This window comes from Protopterus annectens, chromosome 5.part0 (genome assembly GCF_019279795.1).
Source record: "Protopterus annectens isolate FY-2018-M chromosome 5.part0, PAN1.0, whole genome shotgun sequence".
NCBI classification, from domain to species: domain Eukaryota; kingdom Metazoa; phylum Chordata; order Ceratodontiformes; family Protopteridae; genus Protopterus; species Protopterus annectens.
Window position 1 is genome coordinate 1198048715 of NC_056735.1, and position 27869 is coordinate 1198076583.

General features: G+C 44.7%; 1 protein-coding gene across 4 annotated transcripts in view; it reads right to left on the reverse strand.

The window, feature by feature from the left end:
- The window catches only part of TFDP2 (transcription factor Dp-2), a 1395463-nt gene that overhangs the window by 275592 nt on the left and 1092002 nt on the right, over positions 1–27869 (reverse strand). For all 4 annotated transcript variants that reach the window (XM_044071065.1, XM_044071064.1, XM_044071067.1 and 1 more), the window contains exon 9: positions 8354–8520. In XM_044071065.1, coding sequence (XP_043927000.1) covers positions 8354–8520 — 167 coding nt within the window. The remainder of the gene's footprint in view (positions 1–8353; positions 8521–27869) is intronic.

Consider the following 27869-nt stretch of genomic DNA (forward strand, 5'->3'; position numbering starts at 1 on the left):
AAAGATTCACATGACAACTGTGTCAGTGACATAAGCAAAAAAAAAAAAAAAAAATTATGTACTCAACATAATGTTCCATACGAGTTGTTGGGTCGCATTTTTCAGCATCGGATCCAAGTTCCAAGCTCCTCCCCTACCCACAATGCCCCTGTTTCCCTCCTCCCCTCAGATCGAGTTTGCTGCCGACAGTAGCATCCCAACCTAACCAAGTGCCTAACACTCTGGCATTACTACCCTGAAAGCACCATAAGGAAGAGAAAGACTTACCAGAGTAGGGCTATGCCTTTTCCATCCAAACTACCCATACAGCCCACAAAAGGCAGGGGGAAGGAGGGAGGGACGGTTGAAGACAAATGAAAAGCAACAACTCAGATGGAACATTATGATGAGTACATAACTTTTGTATCTGAAGTTGTTTTCATTTGATCTTCAACATGTGGGACAGAGTCCCTGGCTACCCAAAGACCATGGGAGGCTCTCACGGAAGGATGTTCCAGAGCACAGCGGAGCCAAAGGAAGCCCTGCCTCTGGACAGGAGATCCAACTTATAATGCGAAATAAACGTGTGAGATGATGCCCAAGTAGCTGCAGAGCAAATATCCAAAGAACTCTAAACCAAAACGGCGCTGAAGTAGCCACGGACCTAGTAGAATGCGCCTTGACATGAATTGGCGGAGATAATCCTTTGGCTTTATATGCCAGGGCTATGCACTGAGATCCAATGAGCAAGAGTCACCATGGACACAGGTTTCCCTAAGAGAGGCTTATAGAGAAGGAAACAAAAAGCTGATCAGACTTATGAAAGGACTTTGTTCTGTGCAAATAAAAATGCAGTTCCCTATGAGCATCAAGCAAATGCAATTTATACTCTCCTTTATTCTGGAAGTTCGGAAAGAAAACAGGAAGACTGATGACCTGGCTAATGTTCTGAAGCCACTTTCGGAAGAAAGGACGGGTTCGTTCATAAAGAAAATCTGTCTTTATGAAACAATATATAAGGGGGTATTGACAGACAATGCCTGAATCTCCAACACTCTTTTAGCCAAGGTAATAGCAACCAGAAAAGCTGTCTACCAAGATAGGAATTGTAAATCCACAGAAGTAACTGGTTCAAAGGGAGAAGAAACCCAAGGCTTGTAGGACTACAGTAAGATCTCAAGGAGCATAGGGTCCTTGACTGGGGGGTCTAAGTAAAAAGGTACTTTTCAAAAAGGCTTTACAAAGCTTGGAAGAAGCTAGGGAAGCCAAATTGTCTCCTATATCTAAACTGGAGATAGCTGCCAGCTGTACCTTTACTATAGAAAAACTGGCCCCCTGATAAAAGATACTCTCAGAAATTCCAAAATAGGAATTGGGGCAGTGCAGGGATCCAAACCATGGTGGGATGCCCATAGTGAAAAATATTTCCACTTACTGAAATCCACCACCAAAATCTTTTTAACCGTAGAACACAGCCCGGGAGTCCTCGCTATCAGTGGAATTGCAGCAACCAAGCCGTCAGCTTCACACTAACCAGATCTTGGTGAGGGATCCCTGAGGGATGTGAAATCAGATCCGGAACTGGATCTAATGTCCAAGGAGGGCACACTGCATGAGACAATTGAAGGGGAACCAAACTTGGCGAGGCCAGAAGGGGGCAATGAGAATCACTAAGCTCCCTAGCCGTCGAGCTTTCAGTATGAATGTCTGGGATCAGAGGAAGTGGAGAGTAGGCATGCAGAAGACCGGAGGGCCAAACATGAACCGGGGGGAGTTCAAAGTGAAAAACTCGCTGCACTTCGCACTGGAAGGACAGGTGAAGAGATAGCAACAAGGCCGACCCAACTTTAGAAAGATCTGTTCCGTTACTGAAGGATTCAGAGACCACTCGTAAGGCATCAAAATCCTCCAAGATGCTGGACCTCCCCAGAATGTGCATTGCCACCAGAAAACAGCCGGAGGAGATCGCTCACTCCCACAATCTCATGGCTTCGCGACAAAAGGGATAAGACTTGGTTCCTCCCTATTTGTTGATGTACCAGACTACAGACAAGTTGCCTGTCTGGATGGCAATCGTCCCTTGGGGAAGATGGGCATGAAAAGCTTGCAATGTCAACAGCACCGCCCTCATCTCCTGGATAGTGATATGCAGATGGGTCTCCAGGGAAGACCATGTGCCTTGGACTGCCCTAACCACGCAATGCCCCCTCCCACCGAGTAAGGAGGCATCCATGGTCACCATGGTCATCGGGGCAGGAGGGATAAACGGGCGATCCAGAAGGCGATCTGGAGACTAAAGCCACCAGAGAAGTGAATCCCTGCAGGGCTCATGACAAACGAACTGGATGAGATAATGGCAGATCTAGCAAGGACCATTGGACCACTAGGGTCCATTGGAGAACTCTCAAATGTAGGCGAGCCGTGGGGATCAGAGTGATCGTGACCCGCCATGGACCCCAATGCCCGAAGCACTGACTCTGCAGGAGGAGACTGGATCTGAATAATGTACAGTACATAATGCTTGAGGGACTGAAGTCTGCCTGGAGTTAGAAAAATTTTGCTCTGAATGGTACCTAAACGAGCCACAATAAAGTCTAGAACTTGAACTGGAGTCAACTGTGACTTGTTGATGAGAAGGAGATCCCTGGTTTGACAGAGGTGATGCCTGGAGGGAATGCAAAGGAGCCAATCGTCCAGGTAGGGAAAGACCTGGAACCCCTGGAGCCGCAGGTGAGCAGCCACCACTGCCATCACTTTGGTGAACACCCTGGGGGTGGTGGTGAAACCAAAGGGTAGTGTTCTGAACTGGTAATGACTGGCCCCCAGCCGGAAGTGGAGGAACCTCCAAGAACGCCTGTCCATTTTGATGTGGTAGTGTGTGTCCTGGAGGACCACCAAGCACATCCAGTCATTTCTCTGCAGGAAGGGCAGAATGGATCGAGAGTGACCATCAAGAATTTTGTCTTGGCAACTGACAGGTTTAGGGTTGAAAGATCCAGGATGGGTCTTAAGACCCCCATCTTCATTGCACTAAAAAGAACTTGGAATAGAAACCCGATCTGGACTGGTCTGGGGGGACAGAATGTATGACTCATTTTTTTAAGCAGCTTGGAGATTTCCACTGCTGCTTCCCCAGTTGCACGGGTGGAACATCCAGGGGGTGTTTGGGCAGAACTGGTGTCTGAATGAAGGGGATAGAGTATCCTCTGGATATGATTTGCAACACCCAGCGATTGCCTGTGATCGACTCCCAGGCTGTTGGGTGTAGCGAGAGATGTCCCCCAACTGCCTCTAGAGATGAGCAGTCAGGCAACCCTTCAGGGGTGCTGCACGGGTCTGTCCGGGGGGGAATCCCAAATCTCCTAACGATGTGGACATCCTACAAAAGGGCCTCACTGAGACACATGGCTGGTGTCAAAGCCATGGCCTCAAGCTCAATGCCAAAAAGTGCACTGTCATCCCCTTTGGTAAAAACTCTGTACCCATGAACTACCACATAGGCGTTAGTCTACTTAACACCAAAAGTGTGATAAGAGACCTTGCGACACAGGTGGACAGTAGTCTCTCCTTTGATACTCACATCGCCACAGTAGTCAGGAAATCTTTCTACGTGGCACACCTCATCACAAAAGGTTTCTCATCCAGGAAAAAAGAGGTCATTGTTCCCCTCTACTCATCACTCATTAGACCCATTACAGAGTACAATGCCCCTTTTGGTATGTACCTCACAAGACATCTACAACAACTGGAAAGGCCACAGAAATACCTCACAAAAAGGATAACCGGCCTCAAACAGATGCCCTATGCAGACCGTCTCAAAAAACTCCAGCTTTATTCTGTCGCATATCGCCTACTCAGAGGCAATCTCTGCCTAACATACAAAGCTATGTCAAACCCAGAGCTGTTGGACATGCTCCATGTAAAGAAATCCCAATCCCTCTGAGCTACACACGCTCTAGGGACCTAAATCTTGTCACCACAATAAACAGAACATGCTGGAGGGATAGACTTCTATCTCAGAGACTTCCAATACTCTGGAATAAACTACCTATCTATATCAAACAAAGCTCTTCATTAGCACTCCAAGAAAAATCTTGATGATTGGATGGGAGATGGGAAATTCACCCCTGGGATCACTTCTGTGGCTCTGATTGACAGGGGCACAGGAAAATAATTTTCTTGGGTGGCAAAAGCCTGGGTACCGTTTGGCTAGGCTTACATAGGCCCTAGGGCCAATAGCCTAGTACCTACCTATGAATCTATGAACCTCTGGTTCCTCGGAACCCCTCTGCCGCAAGGATGGTGTCTGTCATATCCCCCTCTGCCTCTGGGGAAGGGTGAGTCCTGAGTGTCATGAGAACAGCCCTGAGACTTCCAGAACCACATTTTCTTGACCGCCCACTGATTCAGTGAAAAGGATCATTGTGGGGTTGAGAAGTGGATCCCGACGGCAGACAAGCCAACTAAAGTGTCTCGAACCATTTTTCCAATAAGGGTGGAACCATCATAAGGGGCATTTGTAAAAGACGCCTTGAAGGGCTCCAAGAATGCACAAAGCTGGAGCCAGGTGTGACGCCTGATGGCAACACCCGTATTGGCCGTCCTAGAGGCGCCTTTGGTAGCATGTGACAGGAGCCTCATAGAGGTGTTAGAAATGGAAGTGAGGATGGCCATACAGGAGGAGAACACCTACTTCTCTTCCAACATAGACCCAGGGGCAGACTCAGTGACCTCTTTGACCAGGTCCCGCTGAAGTCTGATCATATGTGCCATGTAGTTCAGCGCATACACAACAAATGTGGCTGAAGCGTAAACCTGCTTCCCGAAATGGTCAACTGCCCGGGATTCTCTGTCCAGTGGATGGACCGCAGAGCTCTCCTGAGCGAGCTGTTTCTTGGTGGCCACCGCAACCACCATGACATCAACCAGGGATCCCTTAGACCAATCTGTTTGTCAGAAGGTGCACTTAGAATTTTATCAGGGTGCTTAGGGATGGACTCCACCATGTCGGGTTCCTTCCATGCCTGAGATGAAATCAGATTCACAAGCAAATCTGCAGAAAGGGGACACCCAGAATGTAGAGGGTCCTGTATCAAATGCCTCCAAGAACACAGACTCATCTGGGTTAGGTTTTTGGACAGACCATCCCCACACTGGCGTAGGATTTCCATGATGTCTCCAAAGGCAACATCATCCGGGGATGACCAGGAGGAATCCTCCCCTTCCTCTATGTTGGTGTCTTCTGTGAGGGATTCCAGCAGTGAATCCAACTGCCTCCTTTTACACGTACGTTTCCGAGGGTGCTCCTCAGGGGGGTCTCTGGGGAGACCTCGGAAACTTCTGGGCATTCATGTGGGGGGGACCCAACCTGGGGCAGAGAGGCAACAGGCTGTCCCTGAGGGGGCAGGATGGCGGAATCCAGACCAGAAAGAGAGGGAGCCTGGACGGACTCAGAGGACGATAACGTCAAGGGTCTCGAGGCAGACGAGAGAACCCTTTCCACCATTTCAAAAGTAAATGGAGAACGAACCCCAAAAGCTGGGACCAAGGCTAGCTCCATAACCCTCTAAGTCGACGGAGGACTAGGATCCGAGCCTCCAGGCACCGAGACTCAGAGTGGAAGGTCTGACTCCAAAAACTTCGAAGCCGATGCCATCCCCTTCGGATCCTGCACTGAGGCTATGGCTCTGACAGCTGAATGGCTCCGAACTAGTCAGAGCAGAGCCACTCAGGGCAATGGTTGGCACTGATGTAACAGGTACCACTGGCTCTGACCCCTTGAAGCAGAGAAGCCTCAAACCCAAGGACAAAAGAAGCTGTAGGTCGGATCACAGAAAGAGCAATGGGAAGAAAGGCAGACTGCATGCTCCCAGCTCCAGAGGGGGAAGGTGCAGGCAAGAGTCTCATCTGGGTCAGGATGAATTTCTGCATCATCCTGTCCACCTCTGCCTCAGAAAGGCTGCTGGTGGACCGGATGGAGTAAACCTATGGACATGGGCCTGGAGAGGCACCGGGGAGAAGCTAATAAAGGGGATTGGCTCAGTGGAACCTCTGGCGAGAAGTGGGGTGACTGGAGCTGAGGGGAGCCTGGGCTGGGATCCAGGCGAGACTTAACCAGGTGCTCGGCCAAGGAAGTGCGGTTGGAAGACCGCTTCCGGGGCCTATCCCGCTCTTTATGTCAGTGCTTCTCCCTGTCCCTCTTGGCAATAAGAGGAGTCCCAGAGGCCAGGGCAGAGGAAGTAGTAGAAGTAGACTCACAGACCTTGAAGGAAGGTGGAAGAAGGTCCTTCAAGATCAATTTGTTCCTCCTGTCGATCAATGTGTGGGGGTGGAAGCTCGTGCAGACTGAACAGGAGTTGTCCAGGTGGGGGACTCCCAGACAAACACCACACACAGTGTGGCCATCTGAAGGGGGGAGGTTATGGTCATACACTGTGCACTTCCGAAAACGTGGCTTGGGGGTATCAACCATGGCAACGGACCACACACACACACACACACACACACACACACACTTATACAGTATGGGAAAGGAGAAAAAAAGGGAAGAAAAGAAAGGGGCCTTTTTGAATTACAGGACAGACACCTGAGCACAAGGAAGGGGTAGGGTATAGAACTAGAGGTAAAAGGCTAACGAGGTAGAAGAGAGAAGAAAAAAGGCCAGAAAAAAATATTAGATTCACTTACCAGGAATTTGGAACAAACAAACCACGATGCTGACTGTAGGCGCAGCAAACGAGATCTGAGGGGAGGAGGGAGACAGGGGAGTTATGGGTAGGGGAAGAGCTTGGAGCTCAGATCTGATGCTGGAAAATGTGGCCAAGTCGGATCCGTACCGGATCCGTATTCCCACAGGTTGAAGATCAAATGAAAACAACAACTTCAGATAATCAATTGTGCTATTTAAAAAAATGCTTTATTGTTGGATTATTTGCAAACAATGAACACATTGTACATACTGGAAATAAAAAAAAATCCTTTGTTTACTCTCTATAAGTGTAATGTAAAATATTAAAATTACCTAGTCACAACCATGTCCGAGAAAACAAACAAACATAGTACTAAATTCATACAGCTCTTCCTGTGACTTGCTAACCTCCCCTTCAGAAAATAAGGAAATAACATTAAAAGAAAATACAAGACTTCGCTGTAATGCCTTGCTTGGTTGCTTTTCCTCTAGCATCACTACAGTTTGTCTCCAAATAGAAACTACGTCTATAAATAAGGATGACCAACCTTTTGTGCCTGGCTTCTACCTGCCCCAGACTAGCTTTTGTCCCTGCTCAAGTTAAGGCAGAGGGTTGGGAGGGTGGCCTAATGGTTAAGGTGTTTGCCTTGCAAGAACAAGGTGCAGGGTTTGAGTCTCACAAGGGATAACTGTCTAGGCTTAAAATGGCTCGCAAGGGTAGTTAGCTTAGTACTAATCTATGAACCCAAGACATAACATACCCAGAGGTAACAGTGAACAAAATATATACACAGAAGGAAAACAGGGATTGGATAAGATAGGTTAACATCTAGTACAACATGTTATCATGTTTACTTTCTTCTCTTTGCACATGATACAAATCCCTTAGCAAGAAATGTGTGACTTCCAACATTCTTCAAGGTTTCCAGTGAATTGCTTCTGCCTAGTACTATGAACCATTCAAACAGAAGCACATTTTCCTGTATGTGCAGGTTGTTGAATTTTCTGCATTTCTGGAATCTGAGGGCTAAAATGACAAATAAATTTGTCAGAAAGACTGCTACAATCCCAACTTCAGTGATGTTCTTAATGGCAAATTCTGTGAAAAAAAACTAGGGGGTCTGTCCACCTGTTGACACCCAGGTTGGCGAAGACACCTAGCTGAAAGCCACAGTCAGCAGTAAGCAATCTGGCACATGCCCATATCTAGGAACTCTTGCTGAAAAAATGTTAAACTGAAATCCCTACCTCCCAACATGGCACAGACCACACATAGGAGGTGTTACGGAGCATGGGGCCACAAAGGTGAAAGGTATGTTAATGAAAGACCATTCACACATAGGAGGTAATGTGGAGCATGGAGCCACCAAGGTAGAAGGTATGTCAACGTGAGACATGTTTGAAGAAGACCATTTAATGCACATGGAGGTGCAGTCTGTGCTTTGTATGTCTTTTTACGTAATGGTTTTATTTACAGTTACCATTCCAACACCAATGCACTAGCTTGATTACTTAATGCAGACTACTACTTTTGAGTGCCTGTTTTTGCTGACCTTGAAGTCAATGACTTTCAGGTGGACAGCTGACTTATCTGCAACAATACAAACACATATTAGCAATGTAGCATTTAGACAAATGCATGACTCTCACAGAGGAAATATGCAAACATTTTGTTATTTTACCAACCTGTGATATAGCCTTCTAAAGCCCTTGGCACCAATGATTTTGCAATTTTCAGGTCTTCAGGAGAACTTTTACCAGATTCCAGGCCCAATGACATGCCCATTCGTTTTAGCACTTCAATATCATCGTGGATTTCAAACGTGTTGTCAAAATTAAAGAGGTACTCAAACCTGCAGAAAAAAGAACGCCAAAAAGTTACCCACATTAGTCCAAAGAAAGCTGATACACAAATGAAGTGTAAGGCCTACTCATAGCACAATAAATCCTGCAGTGACAATACAAATGAGTTTAAAAATAGCTTAGCAGTGTTAGGGATATGGCATTAAATATCTGATCCCAGCTAAGAAAGGAGCAGACATATTTCAGAAATGAACCCTGTGAAACAATGAGGAAGAATAAGAGACCAGCAGGATTCTGGAGAAGGGAACATCTGCGGAACAGAAAGCCTAACAGCAGGAGGAAGTTTTTCAGCCTCAAGTCCCTTTACCTTCCTTTCAGCCTTCATCTGATGAACTACTTTCTGCTCATGCCCTTAACAGGTAGCTTCCAACAAAACTAGGCAGCTCAGTTAAGTCCTGGTCAGGCTGGAGGACAGACTGACTGCTGAACGTCTACATCCATCCATCCTCAACCCCTTTTTCTCATTTTGCTCATGGGTCAGGGTGTCACTTAAACAGTGACAATCATCTCTGACAACCTGAAATAAACAAGGGATGCAAAAGTACTCTTTAAAAAACATACAAAAATGCAATAGTGAAAACTATGACCAAAGATCGCTGGCTTTGCTTATGTGGCAACCTTTGTCTTAATTTCCAGTGTGGTGGGGGTAAGGGTAGAAGACACTGCATTTATTCATGTTTATGCTCATTAACTTAAAGACTGCATTAACTTTTCGTCAGGTCTTAACATTCTTTGCAGCACGCCTAGGCTATATTTATCTCTCTCACAAGGAAATCTCTTGTCAGCCTGTGATTTTTAAACTCATGAACTTTAGTTAATTACCTGACTGGTTAAAGCAATCACATGTCAATTTCTCCCCCTCCAAAGCAATATGAATGAGAGCTCTGCTGCCATGACTGCTGTGAGCACGTTCAAAACTACTGCTCTCTGCTGCTTGAAATGAAGACAACAACAAAAGAGAGAAGATAGCAGAATACATTTTCCAGAATGTGCATGACATTATGCATTTCTAAGTGATCGAAAGAGCAGTGTTTCTTAAAAAGATTACTTGGAGCTCCACTCTTTGGTAAACAAATAATGAGAGAAAATGTACACACAGTAAGCCTGAATACAAGGTAAATGATGATACTTGGAAATGAAGGGAAGGATCATGCCTCATGCCTGAATCACAGAACAGCATGCAGGCACACAAACATACACCTAATTAAATATGCACTCAGTCTCATGTCAAAGTTTAATGGCACCGATGTCTGTCCTCAGTATTGTGCAGAATCAGAGCAGTGTGGGTGCACGTGACCGTGCATACAAATACACACATCTATATCCATCTCTCTCTCTCTATACATATATATATATATATATATATATATATATATATATATATACACACACACACACACACACACACACACACATATATACACACATATAATTCTTTGCAGCAGCACCTAGACTATATAGAACATGGGCTAAATTCTTGTTACACAGATATACACACCCGTGTGTGTGTGTGTGTGTGTGTGTGTGTGTGTTATACACACAAATATGTGCTTAGATGTACGTATACCAATATACAGAGAGACCAAATAAATACACAAAGAGCTCTGAAAAGAAAGGCTGATTACACATAGCTGTTAATCAAAGGCAATAGCCCTGTTTAAACATGTTACTGAGAAGAATTACTGCATTTTTAGAATTTTCTAGCAATGCTCTTAAGTAGGGATTAACCTAGCAACAGTGTTTTTTCAGTTCTTTTTCCAAGAGTAGTAGCTGTATTTTCTTTTTTTTAAGTCAAAATAAAGAGTGGGTTAGCTTCAGGTCATTCTCTAGTCCCTCCCTTGTTTTTTTAGGAATGTTTCTCATCTGCTGTAACAAGCACTGACTGCTCTGAGGGCATTTTCACTAGCCAAGCAGTCAAGTTTGCAGCAGAGTTAAAACATCGGTACTCCAAGTCAGTATTTTGCAGTATGAATGGGTATTAAACAGCTAAAACACAATGCATTACTCCATCTCAAGGTTGAAAAATATTACTGGGGTAACATAATTCATGGGGGTGGGGTGGGATAGTAACTCCATGTGCAAATGAAGATGGCAGTTACATGCTGCTAAACTTCTAATGCACATTATCTTGCAGGCCTCAGTAATCTACCTACACAGACTTGTTAAAAATGAGTCGGTGCCTTTTTCCTTTAGCCAGGCTACCAAGTCTTACAATCTAGAACATGATAGCAGTTGCCGTTTAAAATAGCCTCTACGCAAGTTTTAATTCTTAAAATAGAAGTGAAAAAAAAAAAAAAATCATTCCTAATATTAGCCCGGGGTAACCAGAGCATAAAGTTGGGTTCATGTACCTGAATACAATGCAGCATTACAACAGTGCAAAAAAATCGCACTACCAAAGGTAGGTGTAAGTTAACTGCAGGCCTCGCAAAATAGGTCAAAGAGCTGGTAAAAAAAAGCCCAATACGACAGTATTACTTCAAAGCTGAAATCTGAATATTAAAATTGTTCTTTTGGCAGACAAGGATAAAATTAGTTTTGTACAAACACTTTTCAATAACAGCACTAATGGCAACGACATCTTGCCAATGAATTTAGCTTTAAGTGGATTGGTAAAATTTCTCACATAAACCTCGTTTTGTAAAAAAAATGTTGCATTTTACAATACTGTCTACATTCTTACTACAGTATAAACATTATCTGGGAATAGGCACAGCATGCTCTAATTTGTTTGTTTCTTTTGGCTTTTCCCGGTTAGGGGTCGCCACAGCGGAACTCCGGTCCGCTAATGATTGGCAGTTGATTTTTACGTACCGGCTTGCCAGGCCTGACGCACAACCTTCAACGAAGGTACGCCCATTCACAAATGTCTCCACGCAGAAGACGCTCTAGATGAGAATCGAACCGGACAGCGTCTTACTGTGAGGCAACAATGCTATCGCAGCACCTGTAATTCCTCCTATAGATCTCTTCAGAGAAAAAAAACATTCTGAAGCATTACTATCCACGGTCTTATTACAGGTATATCTGAAAGGAGGGCTAACATTAGTATTACGGACCATGACATACCACAGTATTACAGCCCATGCTCTTTTTTTTTTTTTTTTTTTAACGAGTATTTGAAAGGGTGTATGACATTCTGGAGTATTAATATTTATGCTATTACTATATCATACTTGAATACCATAGTAGTACTTTTCATGGTCATATAAATTATCTGAAAGAAGGTGTAATACAGTGGTGTATTCTTCACTTCATTTTCTTACATACTTCAAAGGATGGGTAACATACTGGAATACTGCTGCCTATACCTATACTACACTTAGAGTATATATGGAAAGGGTACTTGATATGCTGGAGCACTACTACCCACACCCTTATCACAACTATACCTGAAAAGAGGGATGTCATGCTGGGTACTACTATACATAATCTTAGTACAGTATGTGTTATAGGAGATGATATACTGGAGTTACTGCTATTTTATAATTACACATTGAGCATAAATCGAAACATAAACACTACAATATGACTACATGCAACATAAATATATCCAAAAAAGATATTAGATGTTGGCAGATATGACCAGTGTTGAATCACTTTTCTTTGTTTGCATCCCAGTATCCTTAAAAACAGCAAGTCAACATCTTTATTTGTTCAACAAAATCCAACAAGCACCTGCTCTGGTGTCTAACAAAGACTCTGAGCCTCAATCATCTTTAACGCTTGGTTCTTGAGACACAGGCCCTGTTACCCTCAACAAAACAAACTATCCAGTATGAAGCTCTGCCCACCTGGTTACAGTCTGTTAGGCACTGGATATTCAAAACACCCACGTTTTCTTACAGCATTACACATGTCATGGTACATTTCAGTGGTCCTACCACATCTGTTATCTGGCTCCCAATGAAATTCCAAGACCTGTCACTGCGAATCCTAGAATAATGAAAAAATACAATAAAACTGTCTGAGAACAGTGAATGCTGAAACCCACTTTTCTCCTTTAATTTTTTTTTTTTTGTCCAGAGGGTGAGCATCCCTTCCCCTCCCCCATGTCCACTCCTTATAATACAAATTAAACATCACTGAACTTCAGAGAAAAAGGATACTCTGGGATACAGTGATCTCGGATTTGGTAAATAAACAATCCTTGTTCACAAATTCAATATCAGTGTTCCAGGGCCTGAAAGCACGTCTCAGAATTAAAAAAAAGATTCTGTATTATTTAAATGTCACCCTCCTGACAATGTTCACCCACAAGTTACCTAGATGCGACACTTTTGCCACCAAGGAAGTCCATCCATAATCTCCTTGCTGGAAGAAGTCCAAAGGTCTAGCAAACATCACATATCAGACTTAACACTTCTGCTCCCTCTCCCTATTTCAGGCTCTCAAATATATAATTATTTACTTGAACTGCAGCATACACAGTCTTTTCTAACAAAAAATCCCTATTTCTGTTTCTCTAAATTGTTCATGTTCCAGTCGAGCTGCCTCTTATGTCTTTGTGCACTATTTCGTCCCACCCCAGCTGACCTCTGACTATGCAATTATGTCCACATCACATCTCCCTGCTCAATTACTTCCTACAGACAGTAAAAATCTTTGTTGTCCTTGGCTTTTCTATGAACAACAAAACTCTACAATCCTCACCACCTCCTTGACTAGCTCTTCCCATTAAAATGTCCTTCTCCCTAAGAAGCCTTCAAAAACACAGTGCTAGCCACAGACACAGAGCCACTTCTAAGTACCAGCCACAGAGATCGAGCAACATCTAAGTGCCTAGGGTTCACTCTCTTACCTTGTCAATCATCCTGTTTAGTGTCTCTCTCTCTCACTATTCTGCATGACAAAATTTGGGGATAATAACCATGTCCAGATCATGGTCTTCCACTGTTCACAATAGCCTTTTACTTCAATTAACAGTCCATTCATTTTTATTTTTTGCTTTGAAATCCAATTGCCCACCTTGCCTGCTCTACCAAAGTGCACTGTAGACTATACAGGCACCAGTATCTAACCAGACTTCTGATTGTTTCTAGTCAACAAATAAATGCATCTTCTTTCTCAGCCAGTATGCTGAAACGAAGTAGAAACATACCAGTAGCACCAGCTTGAGATCAGAGCTCTGCATCACTTTTACTGTGCTTAGTGGTCAGTGTTCCCTATTACCACTATGTATTGTTTCCGGTTCAAAAAACAATCAATCAGTTACCTATCTAACAATTTTAACATCAACACATGCCTTTTAGTTTCCTTGCAAGTTTTCACTGCAGTCCTAAGACAAACCCTTGTTGAAGCCCATACTGTACAACACTTACATGGTCTCTATTTACAGTGTCACACAACTATACAGCTTTGACACAACAAACGGGTGATAAGCAGACTTGTTTCATGCTTTGATGCTCATCATTTTGCTGGTGTTCAGAAAGCAATGGCAGACTTGAACATCTGCTCAACTCTGATCTACTTGCCCTCCTACAAATAACCAGCATCATTCTTGTACATAGGAAACTCTACACTTTCACCAAAGGCCTTCAAAGGACCTGCTAACTGCTTAAATGGGGTACATGATCATGTACACGGGCTCCACCACTCATTCCTATATTACATCTGAGCTGTAACTGGGGGGAGGGGGTGGCTTCCTCTGGTTTAAGTTGTTGGGGGCCACATATGGAGGTTAAGGATTGGGGAGGGGGTTGAGTGCAGTACCATCATTCACATAAGACGGTACTGTTAATACCATGACTTTTTAAATGAATGCTGACACCACATCTGCATACCTCAGTGTGTTAACTTTTTTTGTCTTCAACTTTAGGTCAAGGTGTTGCCAGTCTTGGGAATTGCACAAGGCACCAGATGACCTAGCTATGACTATTGATGCATAAATAATAACTTACAAACCTCACTTGCTTGGCTTCCTTTACACACTGCAATGCCAGAAAGTGCTACTTTTGGAAGGAACTGAACACAGGATTTCTTTGGGACAGACTACATCCGAACATGATACTGTCCTTAAGCAATACTAATGCATAAATGTGTGGTGTACTCAGTCAGACGCATATTTGCACACAGCACTTTTTATTACAGTATTTTCCCATTGCAGCAGGTTAGTCGATGGTTTTCTATAAATTACAGTTATGTAAAACCTTACCATAACAGCAGATGTCCTTCTTTTCACTGTTGCATAGTTTCATAGTATAGTATAGTACTAGGCTATCTGCCCTGGGGCATTTGTAAGCCTAGCCATAGTGATGTGGCTTTTGCCACCCCATGAAATGGTACAAAAAAGTACAGAATAAATCTAGAATACTGTGCCTCTGTCTAGTAGTGACACAATGAAGGTCCCCTTATATAATAGAATTAGTTTACTGTGCCCCTGTCTAGCAGTGACACAGATGTGACCCCTGGGGTAAACTTTCGATCTCCCATCCACTCATCAAGATTTCTCTTGAAGAGAGTCAGTGAGGGGCTCTGCCTAATATGAACTGGGATCCTGTTCCAAAGCATGGGAAGCCTCTGGGTTATGAATCTATCCCTCCAGCATGTCCTATTCATACTTGTGCCGAGGTTTAAGTCTTTAGCTCTCGTGGTCCTGATGGATTTGGATTTTTTGAGGTGGAGCATGTCCATCAGATCCTGACTGAACATGGCCTTGTACGTCAGGCAGAGATCACCTCTGAGCAGGCGGTATGCTACTGAATAGAGCTGAAGTTTCTTTAGTCTGGCAGAATAAGACATATGTTGGAGACCCTTGATCCTTTTGGTGAGGTACTTTTGTAGTCAATCCAGCTGTTGCAAATGGCGGGTGAGGTACATACCAAACGGGGCATTGTACTCAATCATGGGTCTGATGAGGGAGGAATATAGGGTACAATGACATCCTTGGATCTGGATGTGAATCCCTTCATGATGAGGTGTGCAAGGTAGAATGTTTTTCTAACCACTTTGGCAACGTGGGTGTCAAATGAGAGGTCACTGTCTACTTGGGTCCCTAGGTCTCTGATTACTTTTTCCGTACTCAGTGGGTTGCTGTCTATGTGATAATTTGTGGGTACTTTGTTTTTTCCAAAAGGGATGACTATACATTTTTTGGCATTTAGTTTAAGGCCGTGACTACGGCACCAGTTGTCCGTTTAAGTGAGGCCTTTTTGTAGGATGTGTGTGTCTGCTGGTGTATCGGACTATGGCGCCTAGTTTGCAGTCATCTGCGAACTTGGTCAGCCACAGCCCTCCTATGTTTGCTTTAACATCTGAGAAATAAATGCCGAACAAGAGGGGTCCCAGGACAGATCCCTGTGGGACACCGCTTGTGACTGGCTTTGAGTCTGACATTGCTCCAGTGATTTTAACTTTATGGGTTCTGTCCTTTAGCCAGTTTGCAACCCATCTAGTGACATAAAGGTTTACTTTTAAGCTGTTTAGCTTATCTATGATGCCTGAGTGGGGTATTGTGTCGAAGGCCTTAGCCAAGTCCAGGTATGCTGTATGGACTGCTTTGCCCTCATCAATAGCTCTAGTGACTGTTTCGAAAAAGTCAACCAGGTTTAAAAGGCAGGATCTGCCCTTTACAAAGCCGAACTCGGTGGGGTCAAGTGTCTGTAGGTCCCCTATGTCTCTGTTTATGAGTTCCATAATGATTCTTTCCATAGCTTTGCAGACCAGGCTAGTTAAGCTTATGGGGCGGTAGTTTCCAGGGTCTGTAGAGGCACCCCTCTTGTGGAGTGGGACCACTGTTGCTGTACGCCAGTGTTCAGGTACATATCCCGAAGTAAGGCTACGGTTAAATAGCATTTTTATGTGTGGGTTTAGCTCCTCTTGGAGTTCACGTAACACGCACCCCGGGATACCGTCAGGTCCCATTGATGCTGTGTTTTTTGCTTTGTTTAGGACGTTCTCACTTGGACATCTGAGATGACAGGGAGATTACATTCAGCTGGGATAAGTATTTCTTCTTTTGGGGGTGAAGGAGGGGAGAAATTTGCACTGAACCTGTCAGCCAGAATGTTAGCAACATCTGTGGGTTCAGTGTATTTTTTGTTGTTGTGAACCAACTCTGAGCATATCTGAGGGTTTCCGCCCAGGTTTCTAACATAGCTGAAGAAAGCTTTGTGGTTATCTTTAGTGTCCTTAGCGATTTTTCTCTCAAAGTTTGCCTTGGATGTTTTTATGAGAGAACGTAGTTTTCTGCTAATGTTGATCAGAGATGTTTTCCCTTCATGGGATTTCGCTCTGACGTGCAGTAGCTTCCTTCTTTTGTTATACAATTTGTTTATGGCTGAGGTCCACCAGACAGGACGCTTACATTTGGTGGAGAGGGACTTGGATTTGTTTGGGATTGCATGATCCATGCATTCTTGGAGATGTCCATAGAAAGCATTTGTGAAGGATTCGGCATTGTGGGATGTGGTATCCACCGGCACAGTGGGCTTAAAGGATACCATCTCAGTCTTAAGAAGAGTGAAGTCTGCTTTTGTGAAGTTTTTCACTGTGGTCTTTTGTGCTGGGGGTGGAGGTGGGATATGTATATCCAGGGTGATTAGTTTGTGGTCAGATCTCACCAGTGAGGGGCATACTTCCGGTGTGGAGCATTTTGTCCCCATGTTTGTGATGATCAGGTCTAGTATATTATCTCCCCTAGTGGGAGAGGTGACTAGTTGTTCCAGTGCATTTGAATTTATGAATTCCAGGAACCTTTGGGCTAGGGTATTAGGGCTAGAATAATGTACCCAATCTATGTTTGGGTAGTTGAAGTCTCCCAGTATGATGGTATTTTGTGATACATTCATATCCTCCAATGTCTTCAGGAAGGCTGAGTGGGGTTCTTGAAATTGGGAGGGTGGTCTGTAACATGCTACCAGTTGTATAGCAGTTTTGCCTATGGTTAATTGCACCTGTATGGTCTCTGATGCTTCATGTGTTGCTACTAACCTGGAGGTGTGGGTGTCCTTTATGAATATGGACACTCCCCCTCCCTTTGTGGTTCGGTCCGGGTTTTGGGGCCGAAAAGCATGATACGAGGTATAGCCTGGTAGTGCTGGGGTGCTCTCAGGAGCCTTGAACCAGGTTTCAGTTACTGCACAGACATCGATGTTCTCCATGCTGAGGAGTGCATCAAGTGCCTGCATCTTGAGATTTAGACTTCTGGCGTTGAGCAGCATTACCCTTAGTTTTTTACCATTTTTGTTTTCTAAGGAGGTGGGTTTGTCTTTTGAGCCTTGCCTAAAAAAGGCACTATAGGGGTGGCAAGAGCCTTAGCCAATATCCGGAAGCCCAGTGGTGACAGGTGTAAGCCATCCCTTGCGAAGCAGCGTGGCTTGTCCAACATATCATCCCAGGCAGACAGACATTGGATCCCCTTAGAATGACACCAGTATTTGAGCCAATTGTTAAAGCTGATCATCTTGTCTTTGTATTGTGGTATCATTCTTGGTGAGGGCAAGATGCTGCTCAGGGTCAGGGTCATACCAGCCTGGGCTACATAATCGGAGAGCTCCTCTATGTCTCTTTTCATGTAGTCCAGGGAGGTACGTCTCAGGTCATTCACACCAGCATGGACAATGACGGAGTCATATTTGTACTTGCTTTGGAGTGACCTGAGTGCGTGTGTTATGTGGCGGATCCTAGCTCCCGATAGACAGCTCAGAGTCACCTTCTCCTTGTTCAGCCTGGTCAGTGGGACATCAGTGTGTCCGACTATGGAGTCACCTATTACTAGTGTATCAGGCAAGGTGTTTGGCCTGAAGGGCTGCGATTGGTTGACACACTGATTTATTGAAGTATGTGTTGCATGTGTTTTGTTTTGAGGTGGTGGATTTTTGGATGTCTGCTTTGGGAGCCTCTGTTGTTTTGGTAAGTTTTTTATTAGAGCCTCCGAGTATGCCTTTGTGTTTTTATGTGTTTGGTTTGCAGTTGTGGTAGGTCTATGTGGGACTGGGACTGTTGTGTGTGTGGTTGCCATCTCCTCATGTCTGGTCATGCCAGCCCTGAGTTGAGAGAGTTCAGCCTCCAGTTTGGCTATATAGTTGCATCTCTCACATGTATTTGTGTTTGTTGGGAGGAGGAGAGGGTTGTCTGTGTACATGAGACAATTGTAGCATTGCCTCAAGATACCCAGATTGACCAGCTGAACTGGAGACGACGCCAGTAATCTACCACTCGACATGCTAGAACAGTATAGGGGAGTGGTACACCTTTAAGGGAAGTGGATATTCACAGGGGTGGTAAGTTTATGTAGTGCTTTACTTAGTACGAGAGTGCTTACTTAGTAGAGAAGTATTGAGAACAAGTGCTAGGCTTATAATACAGTGAGTAGTCTGGTTATACTAAGAGTAGAGCTTCCTTAAGGGAAAATTTGAAGAGCAGACTTGGCGGAGCCAAAAAAAAAAGTTTAACCGGCGCTGCGCTATGCGCACGACCGCGCAAAGCCGTGCAAACGCGGATTTTAAATAGTGAACTACAAAAGAGCTAGAAATGGTCCAAAACAACCAATTACTACAGCTTCTTGTGCTGAGGTCACTTCCCCCAAGGACAGGTAGGCTGCTCAAGGCTCCCCACTCCCACTGGTGAGCAAAGAAACTTCCTTCTATCCAAGTAAGGTAATGGACAACACAGGAACTACACCACAGCCCAGAATACAACAATGCCTGTAAACTGGTCTAAACTAGTCGAGAAAGGCGGGAAAACAAGGATTATTTTTTTGTTTTTTTGGTAGAAACACACAGAAAATGCAGAAACAGTGATAAATTAGTTACACAGGCTAGCACACTTTAGTGGGCAGCCTCCACAGTTAAAGTAAACAAACAAACAAGCAAACTTTCGATCAAATTCGACTAAAATGTAACTTTAAGTGCAGATTTTAAAATAATGCAGCCATCGGTTAAAAAACAGTTCAGGCTAGTTCAAGGTAAGCTACAGAAGCTATTTCAAGTGAAAAAAAAGCAAAGATACTTAAATCCAGAAGGTAGTCGCTTTTCTGAGTTCCCTGCTGCTAGGGCCACTCTGTAAACCCACGTGGAGCTTGTCTGAGCCATTACACCAAAGCTTTACCTAGGGAGTGTTGCAATTCAGGCATATGTTCACCGTGCAAGTGTAGGGCACAAAGGTGACATACATATGCTCTCAACTCGGAAATGAAGTGCCCAGAAGAAGTTGGACCCCTAGTGGAAACTTTTACATCCAGAAAAAGGGAAGGAAGAGAAGGAGAAGAACCTCTATACCAGTAAGAAAACAGTACCCATGCACAAGGAAGGGAAAAGGGGACAGTAGGGAGGGAATTAATACTGCAACAGTGAAAAGAAGGACGTCTACTGTTATGGCAAGATTTTATACAACTGTACTAAGTCCTTCCATATCACTGTTGCAGTAGTCATCACCTCAGGGAGGGTACAAAAACTACGGTGAAGGCAGGGAGGGGGGAGGAAGGAGAAGCCCTCCACAAACCCATGCAGGTTATCCTTGGCAAAACCTGCCTGTCCTTGGAAATGACATACAATTTGAAATGTTCTGTGAAAGTGTGAACCAAAGACCAAGTAGCAGCTTTAAGGATGGAGATGGTTTCCAAACCCTTGAAGAAAGCCCCTAAGGAAGCCATTATTCTAGTAGAGTGAGCCCTCATGGAAGCTGACAACTGCTTACCAATGAAAACAATAACAAAAAAAAAAAAAAAAAAAAAAAATACCCTGTAAATCCAGGAGGATATGGCTTGCTTACAAACTGCTAAACTCAATTCCCTGGTACGAAAAAAAAAAATTGATCAGATATCAGATATGAAAATCCTTTGTTTTTTTCTAAATAATATCTGCGCCATCTATGCAAATCCAAAGTACAAACATTCTCACTAGCAGACTGCAGTGAAGGGGAAAGAAGGAAGCTAGATAAGATTGGTTAGGGGATAGCTCATTAACCACCTTGGGCATAAACAGAGGATTCATATGGAGACGCACCATGTCTCTATGAAAAAAACAATCAGGGGCCGCCATCAAGGCCTGTAGTTCAGATACCCTTCCAGCAGAGGTTAAAGCAACCAATGGACAATGTTCCAGATGCAGTGTTGCAAAAAAGAAGCACCAGCAGCACGCTCAAACAGAGCCAGTCACCTTTTCAAAGACAAAATTAAGATCCCAAGGAGGAGGAATGGGCATTTTTTTGGGTCTAATATGAAGAATGCCTTAAAGAAAATGCTTGACCTCAAACCTAGAAGCCAAAGGAGGAGTAGGTGGGAGACGGGCAGAAATGGCTGACAAGTGTAATTTCACTGAAGAATATGCCAAGCCAGCATGTCGTAGTTCACACAGGTAGAAAAGAACCAAGAGGACCCCCACTGAAAAGGGATCTTGGTGATGTTTAAGACACAGAAAATCTCTTCCATTTGTTCATATGTGATTTTCTGGTATTGGGTTTCCTGGCCTCCTGCAGGACCCCAAGCACATCCTCAGAAAACTGGTGTCAGAAAGGAATAAAACCCTATCACTCAAGGTGTCAGTTGGAGAGTGGACAGATGATGGTGAAGGAGATATTCTTTGTCCTGTACAAGAAGACAAATGTGGTGAGGTAACTTGTGATGACTGCCCCTAGATCGATGAAATAAGAGAGGGAACCAGTGCTGTCTGGGACAAAAGGGAGTTGCCAACAAGATTTCTGAAGAGTCCTTCTCGATTTCCTGAAGGACCCTTGGAAGAAGAGGAAGGGGAGGAATGGCAAACAGGAACATTCTCTTCCAAGAGAAAGACATGACATCTACCTTCCAAGCCAAAGGACTTGGGACTCTGGAACAGAACTGAGGCGGTTGCTTGTTCAGAGAAAAGGCAAAATGATCTACTTGAGCAATACCCCACCAATGAACTATGTTCAGAAACACATCCCTGTGAAGGATCCATTCATGAGACTGTGTCCTGGGCCTGCTGAGAAAATCTGCCACAAGATTGCGCTCTGAAGGAATACAGACTGCCTGTACGGTGACTTGCACACTGAAGGTTACTTCCCATGCTTGGAGGGCTAACCTGAAAAAAAGGTAAGACCTTGTGCCCCTGTCTGTATAAACCTTTAAGGGACCTGGAACCCAGAGTACATAGAAAGCCTGCATTTCCATGATGTTGATGTGATCCATGTTCTGCTGAGGGGACCAAAGCCCTACACCTTCAGGACGCTTGGAGCAGCTCCGCTCCCCAACTCTGATGCATCTGTGAAGAGTTCCTGAGATGGCTGAGGAGGGTGGAAAGGAACACCTGGACTGAGAGATAACTGCCAAATCCAGCACTGAAATTCCAGTCTAAGACAAGGAAGCAGAGGAATAAAATGGTCCAATGGGTGGAGATGTTGAAACCATACTGATTTTAGGTACCACTGAAGCTTCCCTCATACTCTATGAAGCTTGGCACAGGGAAGAGCTCTAAGAAACTCCCTGGCAGGAAGAGAGGACAGGAGAAGCAGGGACAGAAAATAATTTGTGAGGGATATAACCTTAGAGGCAGGAAGAGATGCCAGCATTGGGACATTCTGGAACCTACAGCCTAAAAAAACGTGATCGGAGATGGGGTCAACATTGACTTCTAAAAGTTAACAGTGAACCCTAGACTGTAGAAAAGAAGCTGGGTAAAACAAAGCTCCTGCACCAGCTTGGAATGGGATGGAGCCTGAAGCAAGAGGTCATCCAAATAAGGAAAAATCTGAATGCCCTGAATCGTGCAAAAGATGACTACAGAGGCTACACATTTGATGAACAAACACTCTTGGTGCTGTTGACAGCCCAAAGGGCAAAGCAGAAAACTGAAAATGAGAGGAAGAAACAGAGAAACACAAATATTTCCTGAATAGAGGGTGGATAGGAATATGCAAGTAAGCATCTCTCTGATCCAAGGAAACCAGGAAGGCCTAAGGGAGCAGCAAAGGAAAGAGTCTGAAGAGAGAGCATCCCGAAGGAAGGCACCATGAGAAAGGTGTTCAGGAAGGAAACCAGGAAGGCACCATGAGAAAGGTGTTCAGGAAGGAAACCAGGAAGGCACCATGAGAAAGGTGTTCAGAAAGGAAACCAGGAAGACACCATGAGAAAGGTGTTCAGGAAGGAAACCAGGAAGGCACCATGAGAAAGGTGTTCAGAAAGGAAACCAGGAAGGCACCATGAGAAAGGTGTTCAGAAAGGAAACCAGGAAGGCACCATGAGAAAGGTGTTCAGGAAGGAAACCAGGAAGGCACCATGAGAAAGGTGTTCAGGAAGGAAACCAGGAAGGCACCATGAGAAAGGTGTTCAGAAAGGAAACCAGGAAGGCACCATGAGAAAGGTGTTCAGGAAGGAAACCAGGAAGGCACCATGAGAAAGGTGTTCAGGAAGGAAACCAGGAAGGCACCATGAGAAAGGTGTTCAGGAAGGAAACCAGGAAGGCACCATGAGAAAGGTGTTCAGGAAGGAAACCAGGAAGGCATCATGAGAAAGGTGTTCAGGAAGGAACCAGGAAGGCACTATGAGAAAGGTGTTCAGAAAGGAAACCAGGAAGGCACCATGAGAAAGGTGTTCAGAAAGGAAACCAGGAAGGCACCATGAGAAAGGTGTTCAGGAAGGAAACCAGGAAGGCACCATGAGAAAGGTGTTCAGGAAGGAAACCAGGAAGGCACCATGAGAAAGGTGTTCAGGAAGGAAACCAGGAAGGCACCATGAGAAAGGTGTTCAGGAAGGAAACCAGGAAGGCACCATGAGAAAGGTGTTCAGAAAGGAAACCAGGAAGGCACCATGAGAAAGGTGTTCAGGAAGGAAACCAGGACGGCACCATGAGAAAGGTGTTCAGGAAGGAAACCAGGAAGGCACCATGAGAAAGGTGTTCAGGAAGGAAACCAGGAAGGCACCATGAGAAAGGTGTTCAGGAAGGAAACCAGGAAGGCACCATGAGAAAGGTGTTCAGGAAGGAAACCAGGAAGGCACCATGAGAAAGGTGTTCAGAAAGGAAACCAGGAAGACACCATGAGAAAGGTGTTCAGGAAGGAAACCAGGAAGGCACCATGAGAAAGGTGTTCAGAAAGGAAACCAGGAAGGCACCATGAGAAAGGTGTTCAGAAAGGAAACCAGGAAGGCACCATGAGAAAGGTGTTCAGGAAGGAAACCAGGAAGGCACCATGAGAAAGGTGTTCAGGAAGGAAACCAGGAAGGCACCATGAGAAAGGTGTTCAGAAAGGAAACCAGGAAGGCACCATGAGAAAGGTGTTCAGGAAGGAAACCAGGAAGGCACCATGAGAAAGGTGTTCAGGAAGGAAACCAGGAAGGCACCATGAGAAAGGTGTTCAGGAAGGAAACCAGGAAGGCACCATGAGAAAGGTGTTCAGGAAGGAAACCAGGAAGGCATCATGAGAAAGGTGTTCAGAAAGGAAACCAGGAAGGCACTATGAGAAAGGTGTTCAGAAAGGAAACCAGGAAGGCACCATGAGAAAGGTGTTCAGAAAGGAAACCAGGAAGGCACCATGAAAAAGGTGTTCAGGAAGGAAACCAGGAAGGCACCATGAGAAAGGTGTTCAGGAAGGAAACCAGGAAGGCACCATGAGAAAGGTGTTCAGGAAGGAAACCAGGAAGGCACCATGAGAAAGGTGTTCAGGAAGGAAACCAGGAAGGCACCATGAGAAAGGTGTTCAGAAAGGAAACCAGGAAGGCACCATGAGAAAGGTGTTCAGGAAGGAAACCAGGACGGCACCATGAGAAAGGTGTTCAGGAAGGAAACCAGGAAGGCACCATGAGAAAGGTGTTCAGGAAGGAAACCAGGAAGGCACCATGAGAAAGGTGTTCAGGAAGGAAACCAGGAAGGCACCATGAGAAAGGTGTTCAGGAAGGAAACCAGGATGGCACCATGAGAAAGGTGTTCAGGAAGGAAACCAGGAAGGCACCATGAGAAAGGTGTTCAGAAAGGAAGCCAGGAAGGCACCATGAAAAAGGTGTTCAGAAAGGAAACCAGGAAGGCACCATGAGAAAGTTGTTCAGAAAGGAAACCAGGAAGGCACCATGAGAAAGGTGTTCAGAAAGGAAACCAGGAGGGCACCATGAGAAAGGTGTTCAGAAAGGAAACCAGGAAGGCACCATGAGAAAGGTGTTCAGAAAGGAAACCAGGAAGGCACCATGAGAAAGGTGTTCAGAAAGGAAACCAGGAAGGCACCATGAGAAAGGTGTTCAGAAAGGAAACCAGGAAGGCACCATGAGAAAGGTGTTCAGAAAGGAAACCAGGAAGGCACCATGAGAAAGGTGTTCAGAAAGGAAACCAGGACAAGGTCTCCAACACTCCTCTTTCCCGGGGACCTGAAGCATCCTCTCGAGCTGCAAAACCAGCTGAATGGTATCCAGGTCAGGAAGATCCTGCAATACCCTTGGAATATTAGGATGTTATTCTGCAGGGGGTTGAGGAATACTGGAAAAAGAAGGGAATGGATTTCCACTCATAAAGTGAACCTGCTGGATAAAGAAGAGAACCCAGGTGTCTGTGGTAATCATCTGTCAAATGGGGAAAGAAAAGGACTGCCTGAGGGACACGGGGACCTGGCTGAAAGGAAGGGGAGGGGAGACAGTCAAGATGGCTGCAGATTTGTCAGGAAAGGACTGCTTCTGAGGCCTGGTCATTTGAGTAGGTTTATCAGAAATGACATGCCTAGAAGCCTTCTTACCTTTGGAAAACTATCTAGGTAGCCAACGCAAATAAAAGCAGTCTTACTAGGATAGTTCCTCTGAAACTTGGGAATAGATGAGACAAATCTTTCATAACCTTACCTTGATATTGTAAGGTCATGAAAAAGTCATCCACAGCAGTAAAAAAATTCTGGTTATCCTATAGGAGCATCCAGAAGTTTTGCTTAGATATCAGCTGGCAAGGCCTGAAGGAGAAGCTAAGAAACGCACCTTATCACACAACCACAGGCAGCAGCCCTAAAAGATGCATCATCTGCATAATAGCTTAATTTGATAGAGTGACAGGCAACCTGAGAAGTGGAATTGAGCAGGGAGAAACCTGAGGCTTTACCTCAGGTGGGAGGGTGGCCTAATGGTTAAGGTGTTTGCCTTATAAACACAAGGTACAGGGTTTGAATCTCACAGGGGATAATTGGCTAGGCTTAAAATGGCTCTCAAGGGCAGTTAGCCTAGTACTAATCTATGAACCTATGAACCCTCAGAGTCAGGCATATCAGAAACAAGCTTCCCAACCTGTGAAAGAAAAGACAGGATGTACCTTGTCATACGAGTCTGGTAACTGATGGTCCTGAAGGCTAAAGTAGTTGAAGTATATATCATTTTACCAATCCTCTCCATGGCTCTACTGTCCTTACCTGAAGGAAGGAGCTTTAAAGAAGGAAACGGCCTAGAAGGCTTATCAGTAGATACATAAATCACTATAGGATCTGATAAAGCGCACTTGTACAAGAACTTGCAGGCATCCAGCACCTTATAGAATATACCAGGTTTCTTGGGAGCTGGAGGTCAAGAATATGTTGTCAGGAAAGTGGCAGAGAAGGTGTCCAATACAGCAGCCAACACAAGAAGGGTAGCTGAAGGTTTAGAATTGTTTGGCTGTAACAACTCATAATACCTTTTCTGGAAACCCGATACTTGGAAGCAATCCCATATAAAGTGCTCCATCATACACAGGACCACGTCTCCAAAGGAAACGTCCTCCAATAGAGAATCAGTACTGACAGATTCCTCCTCCTCAGACCCACAGTCTAAAGGCGAAGGCAGCGGAGAGGAATAGGCTATGTAGTCAGCCTCAGAGTCAAAATCCTCTTCTGAAGATTGTTGGTCCCTAATCCTCTTAGGGGTAGATGACCAAGCAGGTGCAGAAACCAAAACCTCTTGTGAAGGCTTTAATACCAGCAAGGCACTGAAAAAGCCTTAACTGAAGTCCTGCCATTCCCCTTGTGGATCCCTAGCAGCAGATATCACATGCTTAGTTTTCTGCCTTTTCTTTACTGGGACATATGCTCTGACAAAACGCAGAGGTTTCAAAATCCTGCATGGATTCAATTAAGGTACCCAGCACCTCTTCCTAAACAAGGATCTGAGACATACCTTTAAGCCCCTCAGAAATAATCAGCCATGTTTCCCCATCAACAGTGGATGTTTGCAAGGACTCCATGGACATGCAAGAAGCAGGCTCTGTCGGCCTCAAGGAAGGTCGTGGCAGAAGAAACTGCTGGCAATACCAGGTTGTCCTCTGGGTTGTCACTCTCCTCAAGAGAGATGTCTGGTGAAGGCTGGACAGCAGCAGACTTAGGCCTAGACTTCTTGGCCTTTTTAAGTGGCTGCTGTACCTAAGGGTGAGTGGATTTTGCCATGGTATTTTGGGCCAAAAGCTCGAGATATTGATTTTCAAGGTAAATGGAAAGTGAAGAAAGGCAGCTGTATAAAAAGCCTTGGGTACAAAAGCCTGACAGATGAAACAGTGAGTGTGGTCCTGGGATGCACCTAATCAAACAGGCACATCTATTGTGGTGATCTTTATGGGGAATTTGCCTCCCAAATTGACACTTCCCTTTCTTGGACAACATGTAATCCACTGAACAATGCAAGAAAAAAGAACCCCAGCGGGGTACTTATCTGAAAGATGTAGACTCAGTATAACTAGAAAAGTGAAGGCCATAACTGTGTTCAGGCTGGCGGTAACGAAGTTCTGAGTTGGGAATGTATAAATGTCACCTTTATGTCCTACACTTGCGCAGGGAGCATATGTCTGACATACAACGCTCCCTAAGTAATAGAGGGTTTGGTATACTGGTCGACATTGGGCTATCCTTGGCAAGAGATCGCACAGGTGATAAATACTGCAACAGTGATACAGAAGGACATCTTACTACTACATTCTTTCCATCATAGCTGGAATTCAGTGGCCAGCAAGACCTAAACACATTAAATATAAGAGGAACAGGCAAAGCATACAGTTGTGTTAGGAATGTACCATGACTGTAGATGTTCTAGTAGATTCATCACTGCAGTACTGACTCTTAGGATTTCCTGCCTGCAGAAGGATGAGGCTGCCTGAATACCAGTAAATTTCTCTGTTCCCCCATGGCCCAGTGGACACCCTCCCCTTCAGACATCAGGAAACTGGTAGTATAGAGGGAAGTTGTTAGGTGCCATTTTCAGGTCTTTTTTGCCCCATGCTGTAGGCATACTCCCTTACGCTCTGGAGCAAGACGTGCCCAAATCTGCCTTGGATCAATTTTAGGAAGAGGGTAAAAGGCATACTGTCAAGGACCTAACTAGGGATGGAAAAAGGACAATATGATAAAGGTAACCACCCCAATCCAGGAGAAAACAGACTGAGGAAGTTGGAGGGGGGAAACTGATACTGCAACAGTGAATCTACTCAATTATGTACAG